Here is a 19,216-nt window from a genome sequence, read left to right as displayed (position 1 = left end):
CTTACATATGTGACTAATGGGAATGATTAAGAGAAGGGGGATCCAAAATCCATCTTTTTAATGGATTAGTAATAAGCATTTGTGGTTTCACTGGCTTTAAGAGGTGTGGGGGTCACACCTGCTCACTACCGGTATCATCTTGTAGTGGGTGGGCCTACCCCCTACCAGTACCAGTATAGTTAACCCGGAGTTGTAACTAATAAAAATGTGATATATATATATGCATGTAGTTTGTGTTAGGGCACCCCTAGTGGCCGGGTGGGACGGCTGTTGCCACCGGGGAGGAGGAGCCGGCTGTAGTATGGGGGAAGGTGTGAGTGTGTGTAAGGTTGTTGGATCCGGGACGCGGGAGAGTGAAGATCAAGGGGCAGAGTGTGGGGCTGAATCAAGAGGGGACGCCGGAGAGAACGGGAGAGTGTACGGATCCTCGGAAGAGTGAAGCAACCGGTGTGGGTCCGGTCTGTGTGTAACCGTCAGTGGGAGCCCGGTGAAGCGGAGTAATCAGGGCACAGCCCCACGGGAGGATTCGTTAGGGCAGGTTGTCCCCCAGCCCAGGAAGTGTTTTTTTCTTGTCTGCCACCGCCGGATTGATACTACGTGTGTCAAGCGTGTTAATAAATATGTCTTTTGTTTGCATCACATCTGGCCTGAAGACTGTTTGTACCGCTGCCGGCGACGACACCAACACACTCTGCCCCACCAAGCCAGTCCCCAACCTTGAAGTAGTGATGGAGCCAGGGGTAAGCCTTGAAGCAACAAAGGCCACGACTACAAGGCCGGAGGCGCCTCTGGCCACTCACTACATGTGGCGTAGTCGGCAGGATGCGATTCCCCTGCCAGGAACCCAAGAAGCCGGAGATCAAGTAGTGCCGAGTGCACCATATCCGGGCTATGAGAGAAGATTTCCAGTCCCATGGTGGGAGGAAGAAGTGCCCAAGGCGTTGGACCGGGCACAAGATGGCGACAAGATGGTCGCTGTCTGTGAAGCTGAGGAAGAAAAGGCGCGAAAAATTGGCGCCAAAAGAAGAGCCTGGGGCTGGCCGGTGCCGAAGAAGAAGCACGGAGTACTCCGCACAAAGAGGGGAGGCGCCAGTCCCAGGGCACATAGACCGACGTGTGAAGTGGGCGGTGTTCTGAAAGAAAAGAAGTGCCGCCGCGGAGGGGTCGAGCTGTGGTGTGGGACCAAGGGTGGAGTATCTTCAAGAGCGGGAAAAGTGAGCCCGCCTCCACTTCCTCTAGTCCCGCAACTGACCCTGACGCACTTACGGAAGCCTCACGACAAGAAGATGGAGAGATTGAACGAGAACCGCGAGAAGCAGTTGATGCCTGCGGAGGGATTCCCCGCCATCTTGCCAGCCGTACCCAGAGGACCGGGACGAGCCACCAGGGTGACCTGGTTCACGACCTGGGATGCGGAGACCGGTGCGACCACCACGGAGGTCCGGGTGACCTACGCCGCCCAAATCCCGTCAGGGAGCCGGATGCTGGGAGCCCCATCCCCCTGCCCGGAGAGACCCCCGCCAGCCGCGGTGGAGTCTGAAAAGCCCGCGCCACCTCGAATTCCGGCGGAGGAATATGCTCAGATGCTGGAGCGAGATGACTGGGGTTTCTATTGGGATCCGGTGCTGCCGTCTCCTCTACCGACCCGAAGATCCCCGTCACCCGAGCCGGACCCAGTGCAAGAGCGGCTGCGTGCGGAAACCGTTGCTCGAGAGATCATGGCGGGTCCCTACGGCGAAGAATTTGAGCACCAATACTCCACCGGTGTGGTCGTCAAGTTTAACCAGCGCGAAGGTTATGGCTTTATCCGGGATGGAGAGACCGGAGATGATTATTTTTATAATCGTGTCAACCTCGATACCGAAGGACTCCCACAGCGGTTGCATACTCTGTACCCAGGAGAAAAAGTGCGATTCCTCAGAGAAGTGGGCTGCCGGGGCTTGTTTGCCGTGGGGGTGCACCGCACGCCCACTGAACAGGAGGCCGCCCGTTGGCAACAGGAGGTGGAGTGGGAAGAACAACAGGCCCGGCGACAAGAACAACGAAGACCGGTGCTGACTAAAGCCTCCCGACCCCGACAAACCGTAGCCGTAGCTCCGGCGGTCATGCCTGCGTCTAGTACTGACCCGGAGAAAGGACCCTCGCCGGCACTGGCCATCAACCAGCATATCACGACACATCCAACGATCGTTGTGGGAAGCCCGCCTCTGTCCCGTGCAGCGACCCCCTCACCGCCATCCGAGACTGAGGAGTTCAAGCCGGAGGTCGAAGCGGCGGGACAGCTCGCCCGTCCTGAGCCTTTCCGGCGGCTGCGCCGCTTACCCGGGCAGTCCCTGTCCGAATACATACAGGCGCAGAGGGTCGAGTGGCAACGGGCCTACCAACCGGAATAGGCCTCCACCTCAGGAGATGACGGGCCTGTTCGTTTGCTGCCGGTATGTTTGAGCCGGAGAAAGTTTTGTTCCATGTTCCAGTTGTTGGTGTCGGAGAGAGCCTGCTTGCTGGACTGAGCCAGGGGCTCCTCCGCTGTTTGTGGAAGAAGTTGCTGTGTCCCTGCGCTGACCATCAAAGACCGGGAGCGCTGTTGAGCCTCCGGGCGCCATCACAAGACCGGGAGCGCTGTTGAGCCTCCGGGCGCCATCACAAGACCGGGAGCGCTGTTGAGCCTCCGGGCGCCCCAAAGGACCGGGAACGCTGTTAAGTCGCCTGTTGTGGACTGGGCTGAAGGGTATTTTTATGCCATGTTCGTTGTTTTAGCGTATGTTTATAGTTAGAGCCTTGCCGGGAGGCTCGGATTTTAAGAGGGGAGGCATGTAGTGGGTGGGCCTACCCCCTACCAGTACCAGTATAGTTAACCCGGAGTTGTAACTAATAAAAATGTGATATATATATATGCATGTAGTTTGTGTTAGGGCACCCCTAGTGGCCGGGTGGGACGGCTGTTGCCACCGGGGAGGAGGAGCCGGCTGTAGTATGGGGGAAGGTGTGAGTGTGTGTAAGGTTGTTGGATCCGGGACGCGGGAGAGTGAAGATCAAGGGGCAGAGTGTGGGGCTGAATCAAGAGGGGACGCCGGAGAGAACGGGAGAGTGTACGGATCCTCGGAAGAGTGAAGCAACCGGTGTGGGTCCGGTTTGTGTGTAACCGTCAGTGGGAGCCCGGTGAAGCGGAGTAATCAGGGCACAGCCCCACGGGAGGATTCGTTAGGGCAGGTTGTCCCCCAGCCCAGGAAGTGTTTTTTTCTTGTCTGCCACCGCCGGATTGATACTACGTGTGTCAAGCGTGTTAATAAATATGTCTTTTGTTTGCATCACATCTGGCCTGAAGACTGTTTGTACCGCTGCCGGCGACGACACCAACACACTCTGCCCCACCAAGCCAGTCCCCAACCTTGAAGTAGTGATGGAGCCAGGGGTAAGCCTTGAAGCAACAAAGGCCACGACTACAAGGCCGGAGGCGCCTCTGGCCACTCACTACCATCTCACAAAAACATATATCTACTATCAACATGACTGTTAATAATTGTTCAATCCTTACAGATCCGACCAATGAAATTGATTAAGAGAAGGGGGTCCCAAATCCATTTTTATAATGGATCAGTAATAAGCATTTGTGAATTCCCTGGCTATAGGGAAGGGGGGGGTCGCATCCACTCACTATCACTCCATGAGGCGATTAAAGGTATCATGTCATTTCACAAAAACATATACCTACTATCGACATGACTGTTAATAATTGTACAGTCCTTACAGATCCGTCCAATGGGAATGATTAAGAGAAGGGGGTTTGAAAATCCAGTTTTTGAATGGATCATTAATAAGCATTTGTGAATTCACTGGCTATAGCTATAGGAAAGGGGGTCGCACCCATGCAGGTATTAAAGGTATTGATAAGAATTTGTGAATTCACTGGCTATAGGTAGGGTGGTTGTACCCACTCACTATCGCACCATGCAGACTTTAAAGGAATCACCTCACAAAAACATATATCTACTATCGACATGACTGTTAATAATTGTACAGTCCTTACAGATCTGACCAATTGGAATTAAATCCATTTTTTTTAATGGATCAGTATTAATCATTTAGGAATTCACTGGCTATTGGAGGGGGGTTGTACATACTCACTACTGCTCCATGCAGCCATTAAAGGTATCACCTCATAAAAACATATATCTAGTATCGACATGACTGTTGATAATTGTACAGTCCTTACAGATCTGACCAATGGGAATGATTAAGAGAAGGGGGTTCCAAAATCAATTTTTTTTAATGAATCAGTAATACGGTAAGCATTTGTGGACTCAATGGCTATAGGAGGGGAAGGGAGTGGGGGTCACACCCGCTCACTACTGATATCATCTCACAAAAACATATATCTACTAGTGACATGACTGTTGATAATTGTACAGTCCTTACAGATCCAACCACTTGGAATGATTAAGAGAAGGGGGTTCAAAAATCCAAATAAGCATGTGAGTTTACTGGCTATAGGAAAGGGGGTCGCACCCGCTCACCACCATTCCATGTGGGCATTAAAGGAATCATCTCACAAAAACACATATCTACTATCGACATGACAGTTAATAATTGCACAGTCCTTACAGATCCAACCAATGAAATTGATTAAGACAAAGGGGTTCTAAAATCCATTTTTTTAATGGATCAGTAATGAGCATTTGTGAATTTACTGGCTATAGAAGAGGGCGGAGGTCGTACCTGCTCACTACCTCTCAATGCTGGCATTAAAGGTATCATCTCACAAAAACATATATCTACTATCGACATGACCATTAATAATTGTACAGTCCTTACAGATCCAACCAATAGGAATGATTAAGAGAAGGGGGTTCCAAAATCCATTTTTTTTATATGATTAAGGGAAGAGAGAGAAAGAAATTCAGCCAAATTAAAAAAATGTCTGACCATGATGTCCACTGGTTTATTTTTTTTATATATATGGGCTGGACATGGGTTGTGCCTTTTAGTTAAAAAAAAATATGGATTTTCAGTTTTCCCCATATCTCTACCCCTGAGTGTTCCACACAGAAGATAGGATTATCATATTTCCAGTTATTATGTGATCTATCTATAGATATGAAACATGATAGGTCTGGTTTCAGTAAAGTAGGAAGAGCAGCTCTACAGCACAAACTGCTGCTCTAACAGATGAAGTACTGAGCATTTATGAGCACAATTGATTTTTATTTGTGTTCCCTGAGGATTTCACTCATGAATGGTGATAAGAAGTAGTCCTGTCGCTATATAAATCTAATACGGGCTAAGTTGCTGCCGTTTTCTTCCCACTTTGCTGATGTTGGCAGCAAAATAATAATTCAGAAATAACCTCGAGCTTTGAAGTCAGCTCTGGAAAACCACCAAGAATAAACAGAAAAGAGGAAAGTAATGGTGCAAGTCATCCTCACACACAGCTCGCTGTCACAAGGGAAGGTTTTGTCACTGAGGCCAAGTTAATCTTGGCTGGCCCTTGCCCTGAAGTTTACGCTGGCCGGCCGTCTATGCGTGTCTCTCTAAGACTTCGGCTTGCCTGGAGACGCAGAGACAGAGGAGCCGCTTGTATTCAGCTGCCGGATCCTTCTCTATACAAGAAGGAATCAACGTGGTCTTCAATGTCAGGGACAGCGATGACCAATCTGAGATGTTTGTGTCCCAATGTCCATCGCTAATGAATTCTAGCGACTTCAGAGATCAGCGAAGTTCAGGACACAGTGTGCCGAATCGTAAATTACCACCGGGAACAAAGATTGTTTCTTTTCAATCAAATGCGGCTTGCTAAACAACAACATACGCCCTTGCCCGGCCTAATTTTGCTGTGTTAAAAGATTTTTAGGCCTTAAGGATCAGTATACTTCACTACGAAGAGCCCTTAAAGGGTTTTTTCCATCTTTGTAGATGAATATTATTGGATAGAGCTTGTAAAATCAAGCACTTTTCCAATTTACTGCTTTTGAAAATTTTCATCCGTTCTTGAAATATTCCCACTTTTAATTTGTTTACATCTCGTTGCCTAGGAGACTGACCACCAATGCTGTATAGTATGTAAACATTGCTTTGAAGCTGGCGCCGGGATGAGGAGGTAAAGCATACTCCAGAGATCTTGGCCAACTACAAAACAGTTCCTACAAGCTCAGTAGATAAGCTCTGTGCATGTTCTGCTATCTAGCAGCGGTGGTCGGTCTCCATGGCAACAAGCTGTAAACAAAAGAAAAGTGTGAATATCTCAAGAACGGGTGAAAATTTTAATAAGCAGTAAATTGGAAAAGTGCTTTATTTGTCAAGCACTATCCAACAATATTCAGCCACAAAGTTGGAAAAAACCCTTTAAGTGCTCTTCGTACTGAAGTACACTGATTCTTAAGACCTAAAAATCTCTTAAAACAGCTCTTCAAGCAAAATTAGGCCGGGAAAATTTTAATAAGCAGTAAATTGTAAAACTGCTTGTATTTAGAAGCTCTATCCAAAAAGACCCATTCATGAAGATGGGAATTGCCCTTTAAAGCAGGTCTGCCACCAGATTTAACAATATAAGCAGTATATATTATTAATTGGACCTTCTGTACTTACAATAAAAAAAATCCTGGTTGGTTAAGGTGGATCCAGATCAAATTGTTTCAATATTACAGTGCCGGTTTTGTAAAGTGGACAATCCCTTTAAGTGTCAAGGTTTGAAAAAACTAATAGACTTCTGTATTTACAGCACAGTCAATGGTAAGACCCATGTAGCCGAGGTCAAAGAAAAACACCAGGCCAAGAAGATGTACGATGAAGCCAGACGTCAGGGGAAGACTACAGCTCATGTTGGCACCAGGTAAGAACCTAAGGAGTAAGATAACCTCGTACATCATGGACTCATCTCTTCTAATGTCTTAGAAGATGTTTGATAGAGGGGAAAAAAAAATTCTGGGAACCTCTGACACTTACTAGGCCCCATATGTCATGCCGCGGCGAGGGAACGCCGGGCGTGTGGCACAATAGAAAGGGCAAGATGTAAAGAAAGGCCCTGGCGATAGGGGTCACCACCTCACACTAACTTGTGCCTGATCCCTAACGTCCCTAGACGGGTCCTTCCCACCCCGTACCTGATCACGTGCCTAAGCCCTGGCAATAGGGAGAGGGGGTCACCACCTCACACTCACCTGTGTCTGATCCCTGCGCTCTCTAACGTTCCTAGATGGGTCCTTCCGTCCATGCCCGATCACATCCTAAGCTCTCCCAATACGGAGAGGAGTCACCACCTCACACTCACCTGTGTCCGATCCTTGTGCTTGCTAACGTCCCTATACGGGTCCTTCCCCTGCGCCCGATCACATGCCTAAGCCCTGGCAATAGGGAGTAGGGTCACCACCTCAAACTCACCTGTGTCTGATCCCTGCGCTCCCTAACATCCCTAGACGGGTCCTTTTCTCCATGCCCGATCACATCCTACGTTCTCCCAATACGGAGAGGAGTCACCACCTTACACTCACCTGTGTCCACACCCTGCACTCCCTAACGTCCCTAGACGGGTCCTCCCCCCGTGCCCGATCACATACCTGGGCCCTGGCTGACTCTAGACTAGCCCTGGCTAGTGAGCAGGCAAGCAAGACACTAGTCTTACTACTGTCATAAATACAACATAAGGAAAGGGAGACAAACAGGAGACAGATACAAAAGAACTCCAAATCTGCTCCAGAGAGGACACTCCACCGCATCCATTGGGAAGCTAACCACAGCTTTCTTTAGTGAGAACTTCTTCTCAGGTCAGCATAGAATAAACTATCACTGGCATATGGGAGAGCCAGGAGTGAGTTTGAATAGAGAAGGGGAGCGGCATTAAGGTGCAGCAGCTGAAATTAGAGCGAAATGGAATCTCAGCAAAATCAACAAGGAAGCCTTAACCCCTTCAGCACCAAATGTTAAATCTATGCATGTTAAAGAGAACATGCGATCTGCAAATCGGAACGCGACACACTCTTGACACCATGACATCATGAAATAATTTTAAGATTTACGCCATGTTATTGCATGGAGCCCAGTAACATTGTGTTGTAGGGTGGTGCCCACTGCCCAGGATACTGGGGCAGCAGTGAAGATCAGCTGCCATGGAGGACCATACAAATCGCAAGATCAGGGCAACGTAAGTAGAATTCCTCCTCTCCAAGAAAACCATTCAGTTAAAGGAGCAAAAGTACAAAATGTTCCCTAGTAAGCACATCTGATCTCTGGTAAGTAAGAGAATATGGACTTGCCGTCTGGCAGTTGATCAATGGTACAGCTTCATTCCTTTGAAGGAAAATCCCTTTAAGGATTCTGACTTCCTAATGAATTTTTGTCCGGTCCCACTTGGAAATTGGGTTAAAACTTTTGACAATGGACATGTCCAGGTCTCCAGATACACATATATTGATACACACCTCCAGATCTTCCACACCAGACCAAAGAGAAGGAAGATGGCCACTTGAGCAATAATAAGGGAGCATGGGTGGTAAGATTGGGTGTTACTGTTGTTCTGCTAAGTATCTAGCCCTTTATCCCCACAGAGATCGAGAAACAGAGAAGTTCCGGGTTTCCATGAACGTCGAGGCTGGAGGAGAAATTACCTTCACATTGACCTACGAAGAGCTTCTGAGAAGACAACTGGGCAAATATGAGCACTCTGTAAGTGTGAAGCCAGGTCAGATAGTCCAGAATCTCACCGTGCAGGTGACCATCTCTGAAAGGACCGGGATAGAGTACGTTCGGGTGCTACCTCTGCGCTCCAGTCGACTGCTTACCAATGCTGTGAGAGGTGGGTACCAAAAACCAAATGGAAGCTTACAATGACCTCAAAACAACTGATTTTGGTTGAAGGTATCTGGTTCCTTCAGGTGAGGCTGCGGCACCTCCATCTACTGAGATAGATAAGAGTCCACACTGTGCACGAATCACGTTCCAGCCCACCCCCGAGGAGCAGGCTGCCCAATCAAACTCCGGGATTGCTGCCGATTTTGTCATCCAGTATGCTGTGACCTTGAAAGACCTTGCGGGTGATGTCCAGGTAAGTAACATGATAAGTCAACTCTTGGACTTCTACGGTAGTACATGACGTAAAGTGAAGTGGTCGCCCAAATCTTATGGTTGTCTTCCAGATTTACAATGGATATTTCGTCCATTACTTCGCTCCTCGGGGACTTCCAGCGATCCAGAAGAACGTCATCTTTGTTATAGATGTCAGCGGGTCAATGTTGGGCACCAAGATGAAACAGGTGAGATTTTGGGTATAAGTTTGAATTTTTTTTTACTGAATTTGGCAATTTTATGACCTTATTTTTGTGACCATGGTGCATTGGTCGGACACTAGTGATGTGACCAGACTATCCAGGAAAGGCCTAAGGGGTCTATGACTTGTCCAACTGCACAGGGAGCGATGGTTCCCCTTTGCCGTAATCTGGTTCCACAGATGACCTGTCACCCAAGACTTACCACTACCCCCGCCACAAGCTACATCTGTCTAGGGGGCCGCTCCGTCTGAGACGCTCTTATTCTTGGAGACCCCAGATGTCTCTTCCACCTCATGGATGGCTTTACCCAACTGGCTGCCAAGTAATGCTATGTTTGCCTGGAAATACGTGTTTGGCCACAACATTCCACTTGGAACGACGGAAAAGGCATCTGGTACAATCTACTGTATATAAAGGTGTTATCAGCCATTGTACATGAGGAGGAGGAGGTGAGCTGTGATATCACCTATTCTGAATGGGGGATCCTGTGTTATCTACTGTATATAGAAGTGTTATCAGTCATTATACAGGAGGAGGAGGAGGTGAGCTGTGACATCACCTATTGTGAATGGTGGATCCTGTGTTATCTACTGTATACAGTGTGTCCACCCATGTCCTGTCCACCACCATTAACTTGAGAACGGCGGCAGCTATAGGCATAGAAGTGGTGTCTAGGTATAGTAAAGTAGCCATGCGCTACGCAATGAAACCACCTATAGCGCCACCTGGTGGAACACAACGGAGTTAGCATTTTTATCTTGAAAACGGAACGAGATAGAGAAAAAAAGTGAATTACAAAGTTGCAGGGCATCATCAATTCAATACGAATCGACACCTTGCATACAGAAATGCTATGATATGAAACCCATGACCCCCCCAAAACATTGAATGCCGGTCACGCATATGGCGCTCATGTAACTTTGATGCTCATAGTGGCCCCCGTCAGCTGCAATGCACATCTGGCCTCTGCACAGCATACTGTATCTTGCTGCACGTTGTGCAATATGGTAGGTGACACGTTTGCACAAGCATCTGTGATACGTGGTTGTAGGTCCTGCAATGTTGGTGGAGGGGTCGCATACACCTGCTGTTTGATGTGACCTCACAGAAAGAAGTCCAATGGGGTCAGGTCAGGTGAGCGTGGAGGCCACTCCACGCAGCCACCATACCCAATGACTTGTAGGAAGATCTCCAGGAGGTATCGCTTCACGTCCGCAGCCTTGTAAGTTTTACACCTTCTAATCATAGCATTTCTGTATACAAGGTGTCAATTTGTATTGAATTGATGATGCCCTACAACTCTGTAATTCACTTTTTTTCTCTATCTCGTTCCGTTTTCGACATAAAAATGCTAACTCCGTTGTTTTCCACCAGGTGGCGCTATAGGTGGTTTCATTGCGTAGCGCATGGATACTTTACTATACCTAGACACCACTTCTATGCCTATAGCTGCCGCCGTTCTCAAGTTAATGGCGGTGGGCAGGATATAGGTGGACACACTGCATAGAGGTGTTATCAGTCATTGTAAAGGAGGAGGAGGTGAGCTGTGATATCACCTATCTTGAATGGAGGATTCTGTGTTATCTACTGTATATAAAGGTGTTATCAGTCATTGTACAGAAGGATAAGGAGGTGAGCTGTGACATCACCTATTGTGAATGGTGGATCCTGTGTTGTCTGCTGTATATAGAGGTGTTATCAGTCATTGTACAGGAATGGGGAAGAGGTGAGCTGTGAGATCACCTATTGTGATTGGTGGATCCTGGGTTTTCTCCTGTGTATAGAAGTGTTATAAGTCATTGTACAGGAGGAGGTGGTGAGCTGTGACATTGCCTATTGTGATTGTTGGATCCTGTGTTATCTACTGTATATAGAGATGTTATCAGTCATTGTACAGGAGGAGGTGAGCTGTGATATCCCCTATTGTGATTGGTGGGTCCTGTGTTAGCTACTCTATATAAAGGTGTTATATGCCATTGTACAGTAAGGGGAGGAGGTGAGCTGTGACATCACCTATTGTGAATGGTGGATACTATGTTATCTACTGTTTATAGAGGTGTTATCAGTTATTGTACAGGCGGTAGAGGTGAGCTGTGACATCACCTATTGTGAATGGTGGATCCTCTGTTATTAGCTGTATATAGAGGTTTTAACAATCATTATAATACTGTCTCTGCTGATAATGAACTTGCTGAAAAATCTCCCTGAAAGGACAATAGGAATTAATCTAAAAATGCCAAATGCCTAAAGGGGGCTTTACACGCTGCGACATCGCTAATGCGGAGTCGTTGGGGTCACAGAATTTGTGACGCACATCCGGCCGCATTAGTGACGTTGCTGCGTGTGACACCGATGAGCGATTTTGCATCGTTGCAAAAACGTGCAAAATCGCTCATCGGTGACATGGGGGTCCATTCTCGATTATCGTTACTGCAGCAGTAACGATGTAGTTTGTCGCTCCTGCGGCAGCACACATCGCTATGTGTGACGCCGCAGGAACGAGGAAGCTCTCCTTACCTGCCTCCCAGCCGCTATGCGGAAGGAAGGAGGTGGGCGGGATGTTACGTCACGCTCAGCTCCGCCCCTCCGCTGCTATTGGGCGGCCGCTCAGTGACGTCGCTGTGAAGCCGCACGGACCGCCCCCTTAGAAAGGAGGCGGTTCGCCGGTCACAGCGACGTCGCCGGGCAGGTAAGTATGTGTGACGGGTCTGGGCGATGTTGTGCGGCACGGGCAGCGATTTGCCCGTGTCGCGCAACAGATGGGGGCGGGTACCCACGCTAGCGATATCGGGACCGATATCGCAGCGTGTAAAGTAGCCTTTAGTCTCTAGTGTGGAAATGGTAAGATTACGTTTTTTTATTTTAATAATGGTAAAAGAAATTACAAAAAATTACTTGCAACACAAAAAAAGCTAATTTAATAGTACAATAGGTCATTTTCTGATGGGGAATTATAAGATGTATAGACCCCCTCTGTATAGCACCATGTATACCGCCATACCTTTCCTATTTCTTGTTTTTTTGCTCTCGCAGACTAAAAGCGCGATGCACGTGATCTTAAGTGACCTCCACCGAGACGACTCCTTCAACATCATCACCTTCTCAGATGTGGTCAAAGTTTGGAAACCCGACACGTCCATCCAGGCGACCTATCAGAACGTAAAGAGCGCCAAGGAGTACGTGAATAAGATCGAAGCCGACGGATGTAAGTAAGAAGACGTCACCAATCTGCTGAGACGTTCAGGTTAAGACTTAAGAAAAGGTCATCAGTAAAAAAAAAACCAAAACAACAATCTCTGGAAAATGAATAACGGAGGATATCGGGGTATTTATTCTGGAAGGGAGGAAAGCAAATTCCATGTGTTCCTGGAAATCTCAGCTTTCATGTTTGTCGCGAAAGGGCCAAGTAGCTTCTCTGGTAAACTCGCCTTTGTGGAGGAAGTCTCCAATGTAGGTGGAAGAAGTTGTAAAAGTCTACTTACTTCTACCCGGTAGTCTTCTGCCAGCTGCGGGGAGTTGTCATATAGTAATGTACTTAGAAACCAGACACAGGCTTCTGGCCTAAGTCCCAGACAACCAGGCCGGAAAAGTGTCCGGTCTCTTTTCTTTTCCAGTGTTTCCAAAATGAGCTGGACTGCCGGCGATCAGCTGTGATCTTCCATGGTCCAAGGGATCAAATCTGCTACATTACTGTGTCGCCCAGAGCTATGGGGTACTCGGATTTCACTTGGTGGCCGTTGCCCGGTTCCGTGACCCTGGGGACGCTATTTACAAGGGAGGTAGATAAAAGTTTACCGTCACGCCACTTGAGGGTTGCGGCTATGTAGTTGGAGCCGCCGCCTCACTACTGGGGCTGGTGTTGGTGGCAGCCTGGATGTTAGGCCCTCCGCAAGCACGGCCAGGCCCCAGAGGATAGGTGATGTTGACGGGTGCAGAAAGAAGATAGGCCACACAAGGGGTTGCAGTATAACTAGTGCCTTTACTCACAGTCTGTTACAAACTGGTCACCCGATGATGGCTGGTCTTGACCGCTGGTCCCCTTAGTCCCAGTGCCGGTGTAGTGACCTGGTGGATTCTTTCCCCTGCACCTGTCTCTTGTTGGTGGGTCCCCGTGACTTAGAGCGTCTGGGGGTCCCCTCCTTGTAGTCTCTCAACGGTAGTCCGTATGACGGTAGCGTGAACCCTGTTGGGTCGGTTCCTCTGGTCCTGTTCCTCAGTTCTCCCGTTGCTACTGTGTCCAGAACTTCAAGGTCCTTGATGGTCCCTTCACTGTGCAAATTTTATCAGGTCTGCATGGAGCGTTTGCCTGACCTAGAGTTCTGTACCCTGTTGGTACTATGGTTCCGGGAGTACTCCACTGTACTCCCCCAGCAACCACATGCCTGGGCCCTCAGGTCACCGTTACACTCCTGTCGATGCTTCCACACTCCTTCACTATCACGGACCAACTACTCTCTCTGTCTGCCCCTCCCACCTGGCTGTCTAGTGGACTGGACCGGCTCCACTTTCTAGGTGGCCATCCATTGGGTCCAACCCTAGTCCTTCACCAGTCTTTGGGGACAAAACAGGGATTAACTGGAATGTTTTGGTGTTACTGGCACTGGTCTTCTGAGTCCCTGGGGGTAGGCCCTGCATCCTGGTGGGAATGCAGTACCTTGCAACTCTCTGATCACTTCAAGGGCGCTACATTACCACCAAAGTATAACTGAAGTAATACATGGTGGTCATACAATCCATGGATATGTTTGGTCCTCCAGAGACACTCTTTACAGTACTTTTTAATAAGTAATAATAATAATAATAAGTGCCAAAAAGGGCTATATCCTGTTCTCGAGATACCTGTGACCGCCATCTGTCTTGAGAAGGAGACCCTGTTGTGTCCTGCCTGGAAATGGAAAGCGGTTGCATTCTTGGTCCTCTTCTGTGGATACATGGCCACCTCTCCATTCCCAGATGGTATGTGATGGACGTAGGTCCCGGCAGAGAATGTGTAGAGCTGAGGATACATAGCCACCTCTCCATTCCCAGCTGGTATGTGATGGACATAGGTCCTGGTGGAGAATGTGGGGAGCAGTGGATACATGGACACCTCTCCATTCCTGGATCGCATGTCATTGGGCTTCGTTCTTGAGATAGATGTCAAAAATTGGATCGGAAATTGGAGTATGCTGTGTGTACATGGCCACCTCTCCATTCCCAAATGGTATGTGATAGACGTTGGTCACAGTGGAGGATGTGGAGAGCTATGGATACATGGCCACCTCTTCATTCGCAGATGGTATGTGATGGACGTAGGTCTCAGTGGACAATGTGGAGAGCTATGGATACATGGCCACCTCTCCATTTCCAGACGTCTTGTGACTGGGCTTCGTTCTTAAGATAGATGCAGGTTCTCATCGGAAATGGGGTGTGCTGTGCGTATATATGGCTAACTCTCGATTCCTAAACGGCATATGATAGCTGTAGGTCCAGGCGGAGAATGTGTTAAGCTGTGGATACATGGACACCTCTCCATTCCAGGCTGTCATGTGACTGGGCCTTATTCCTGAGATAGATGTAGGTCCCAGCGGTGAATTTGGTAGACTAGCGCATAAATGAACACCTCTCCCAGACAGCATGTGATGGGGCTTCGTTCTGGAGATAGATGTAGTTCCCGGTGGAGAAGCGGGAGTGCCGCACATACGTAGTCACTCCTCCATTCTCGGACAGCTTGTGATGGGGATTCATTTTTGAGATATATGTAGGTCCCATGTGGGAATTGGGAATGCTGCACATACATGGCCACCTCTCCATTCTCGAACAGCATGTGACGGGGCTTCGTACTTGAAATAGATGTAGGTCCTGGTGGAGAATTGGGAGCGCCACACATACATGGTCACCTCTCCATTCCCAGGCAGTGTGTGATGGGGCTTCATTCTTGAGATAGATGTAGGTCCTATTGGAGAATGGGGAAAGCTGCTCATATATGGCCATCTCTCTATTCTCTTTTGCGATAGATGTTCCCAGCAGGGGGGACCTAAATATATCATACATGGTCACCTCTACATTCCTGGACAACATCTGATGGGGCTTCGTTCTTGAGATAGATGTAGGTCCAGTCAGAGAATAGAGCAAGCTGCTCATATATGGCCACCTCTCCATTATCAGATTCTCGTTTAGCATATGATGGGGCCTCTTTTTTGAGAGAGATCGTTTCCAGCATTGGAACAGGAATATATCATACATTCATGGCATATGCCAAATATGTGCACAATCCCTTTAATTAGAAATCCATACTGTATTATAAAATAGGGTCACCAAGTCAGGGACAACTGTTCTAGGGAAGACTCCAGTTAAAAATTAGTCTCTATTTTATGCCCAGTGAAATTTTGGAGGCCGCAGACCATCAGGACCTATTTTTGAGTCAGACAGTGTCTTCTCCACTCCTGCACTAAGTATAACATAGTCCCTTTAATGATCCCTTTAAATAAATGGTATGTTCAGCATACATATTGTCAAAGCTCTTGCAATTACTTGTCTGGGCCAATGGGTAGCAAATAAGATCATGAAAAGTTTACGGAGATAAAATCATGGAAGGACTGACCCAAACTAATATTGTGTCTTCTCAGGGACTGATATTAATGCTGCAATCATGGCCGCTGCTTCTATCTTCAACCAGACATCTCCAAAACCGGAGCGAAGTGGAAGAAAGCAGAAGATCCCTCTCATCATCTTCCTGACTGATGGAGAGGCCACCTCTGGAGTTACTGCTTCCACCCGAATACTTCAAAATGCACAAAAGGCTCTCAAGGGAACCATCTCACTGTTTTGCCTGGCATTTGGCGAGGACGCGGACTACAGCCTCATGCGTAGACTGTCCCTGGAGAACCGCGGTATAGCCCGGCGCATTTACGAGTATTCTGATGCCACACTGCAGCTCAAGGGCTTCTACGATGAGATTGCGAGTCCTCTCCTCTTCGATATTGAGTTGGCTTACGTTGGAGAAACGGCTCAAAACGTAACACAGACCCTTTTCCCCAACTATTTTGCCGGCTCGGAGTTGGTCGTCACTGGTAAGCTAAAATCCGGCTCTAAGAACCTTCAGGTTAGGATGACCGCCCATGACCAGAAAGAGAAGATCAGCTTGGAAAATGACATCATGGTGGAGAACAATGCCACACAGTCCAGTTTTGGATGTTCTGACAATGTTGATGAGATCCAGTGGTTTGTCCAGAGACTTTGGGCCTACTTCACCATTCAGGACTTATTACAGGCAAGGTTCAAGGCCAACGATACTATTGCTCGGAAGATACTCACTGAAAAAGCTACCAATTTGTCTCTTAAATATAACTTTGTCACACCGGTCACTTCCCTGATCGTCGTAAAACCCAATGACCCAGATGAGCCAAAAACAACTCCAGCGACCACTACTTCTACCACTTCAGTGCCTAGTACTGCAACTCACCCGAATGCAATGCCCTCCCATACTACAGGATCTCTTCAAAATATTCCTCTCGTAAAAGCCAAGACCACTACTGCTGCCAGAGTCACAAAGACTGGCAATAAAACATCCAGATCATCAACACCAGCCAAGCTAAGCACAACCAGGCCAACCACATCAAGACCATCAACAATTTCTCAAGTTACAGAAACCAGAGGTCAAGCCACTGTATCTCCAGGAACCACCACGGCTGGTATTTTAGGAAAGATTACTATGGCCTCTGTTACTGGATCACTTCCAACAACTCACTCGATTTTCCACCACAATACCATTCTGTCCCCAACCACCACACCAGAGCTTCTGTCCCCTAACACCACACCAAAACCTAAATCCCCTAACTCCACACCAAAACCTAAATCCCCTACCACCACACCAAAACCTCAATCTCCTACCACCACACCAAAGCTTCTGTCCCCTAACACCACACCAAAACCTCAATCCTCTAACACCACACCAAAACCTCAATCTCCTACCACCACACCAATCCCTCAATCCCCTACCACCACACCAAAGCCTCAATCCCCTACCACCACACCAATAGCTCAGTCTCCTACCACCACACCAAAGCCTCAATCCCCTACCACCACACCAAAGCCTGAATCCCCAACCACCACACCACGTCCGGACGGTTCCACACCAACTGTGACGTCTGTCTCCAAGACCGAGAAATCTTCCACCGTCCTGAATTCTGCATCTCCAAACATCTCAATGGTTCCCAGCATTAGACCCAACATCTCAACCACAGAGGTGGCACCAGAGCCTGTGACTGGTAATCTTTCTACCTTGACGGTCAGTCCAGTTACCAAGGATGAATGGGACGGGGATATCGAGCAGGAGCCACTCGGTACAACGTTTCCAACATCTGTTCCCGTGAACCCAACTTCCCTGAGGCTGCTTATTCTTCCTGATGACACTGAACTTCTACCCGGGACCTTCTCGTATTCATCATTTGTGGAATCCCTAAATCCTCCTCCGGTCTTCAGCTTTTTCGAGGAGATTCAAGGTACTCAAATCAAATTTGTACATATGTTCTTATAATGTAAAAGGAGGTTTCCAGATATACAGCACAATGGCCCAGCTGGTCAGGGGGTCCACTGTCACCGTCATACTAGCTTCCAACTGTCTATAACATAGGGGCCCACTTTGTCTTTGTGTCTACCTCAAGGTGTTAGGACAAATATTATAAGGTATTATGAGACCAGGTTGGACTGGCCCTTCGAAGAATCCTCCACTTGGTCCATGGGTACATGACAACGCAATCAATAGTGGCCGTGCCTGTGTTCTGTATAGATTGAGGATGAATCATCAGAGCCATTTCGTCTGGTGGAACCAAGGAATTCTTGTCCAACACTATCTTTTATAGGATTCGTTATAACATTATGATTAATGGGGATTCCAAAATTTCAAGTCCGGCCCTATCTATAGGATAGGGGTCACCTTACTGATTGATGGGGTTCCACCATTAGGACTCTCAACGATCCCGAGAATGGGGTCCCGGACCCCAATAACAGGGATCTTGCATGGAGCAGAAGTGCACATGCTCAACGTCTGCTCCAGTTATTGTCAGTGGGACGACCAGTAATTGTGGAGTGCCATACTCGGCTTTTTCAAGCAGTCTCATAGACAATGAGTAGAGGTGCACATGCTCAACCTCCATTCCATTTATTGTCAAAGGGACGAGCAGGAATAGTGGAGTGTTGTGCTCGACCTTTTCTAGCAGTCTCATAGACAGTGAATGGCGGTGCACATGCTCAACCTCGACTCCATTTATTGTCAATGGGACGACCGGAAATAGTGAAGTGCCATTCTCGACCTTTTCTAGCAGTCTCATAGACAATGAATAGAAGTGCACATACTCAACCTCTGCTCCATTTATTGTCAATGGGACGAGCGGGAAAAGTGGAGTGCCATTCTCGACTTTTTCTAGCAGTCTCATAGACAATGAATAGAGGTGCACATGCTCAACCTCTGCTCCATTTATTGTCAATGGGACGAGCGGGAAAAGTGGAGTGCCATTCTCGACTTTTTCTAGCAGTCTCATAGACAATGAGTAGAGGTGCACATGCTCAACCTCCGTTCCATTTATTGTCAAAGGGACGAGCAGGAATAGTGGAGTGCTGTGCTTGACCTTTTCTAGCAGTCTCATAGACAGTGAATGGAGGTGCACATGCTCAACCTCGACTCCATTTATTGTCAATGGGACGACTGGAAATAGTGAAGTGCCATTCTCGACCTTTTCTAGCAGTCTCATAGACAATGAATGGAGGTGCACATGCTCAACCTCCGCTCCATCTATTATCAATGGGACTACCAGAAATTGTGGAGTGTCATTCTTGACTTTTTCAAACAGTCTCATAGACAATGAATGGGGGTCCACATGCTCAACCTCCGCTCCATCTATTGTCAATGGGACGACCGGGAATAGTGGAGTGCCATGCTCGGCTGTTTTAAGCAGTCTCATAGACAATGAATGGGGGTG

At 47.9% G+C, this 19,216-nt stretch overlaps 1 protein-coding gene across 1 annotated transcript in view; it reads left to right on the top strand.

Moving 5' to 3' along the window:
- The window catches only part of ITIH6 (inter-alpha-trypsin inhibitor heavy chain family member 6), a 63,385-nt gene that overhangs the window by 33,488 nt on the left and 10,681 nt on the right, over nucleotides 1-19,216 (top strand). The window contains exons 4-9 of the mRNA XM_075324315.1: nucleotides 6,716-6,826; nucleotides 8,538-8,785; nucleotides 8,865-9,034; nucleotides 9,126-9,242; nucleotides 12,291-12,462; nucleotides 15,866-17,740. Coding sequence (XP_075180430.1) covers nucleotides 6,716-6,826; nucleotides 8,538-8,785; nucleotides 8,865-9,034; nucleotides 9,126-9,242; nucleotides 12,291-12,462; nucleotides 15,866-17,740 — 2,693 coding nt within the window. The remainder of the gene's footprint in view (nucleotides 1-6,715; nucleotides 6,827-8,537; nucleotides 8,786-8,864; nucleotides 9,035-9,125; nucleotides 9,243-12,290; nucleotides 12,463-15,865; nucleotides 17,741-19,216) is intronic.

Source organism: Anomaloglossus baeobatrachus, chromosome 9, assembly GCF_048569485.1.
Source record: "Anomaloglossus baeobatrachus isolate aAnoBae1 chromosome 9, aAnoBae1.hap1, whole genome shotgun sequence".
NCBI lineage: Eukaryota > Metazoa > Chordata > Amphibia > Anura > Aromobatidae > Anomaloglossus > Anomaloglossus baeobatrachus.
Note: the sequence above shows the minus strand (reverse complement) of the source record. Positions and strands in the feature narration are given on the sequence as shown.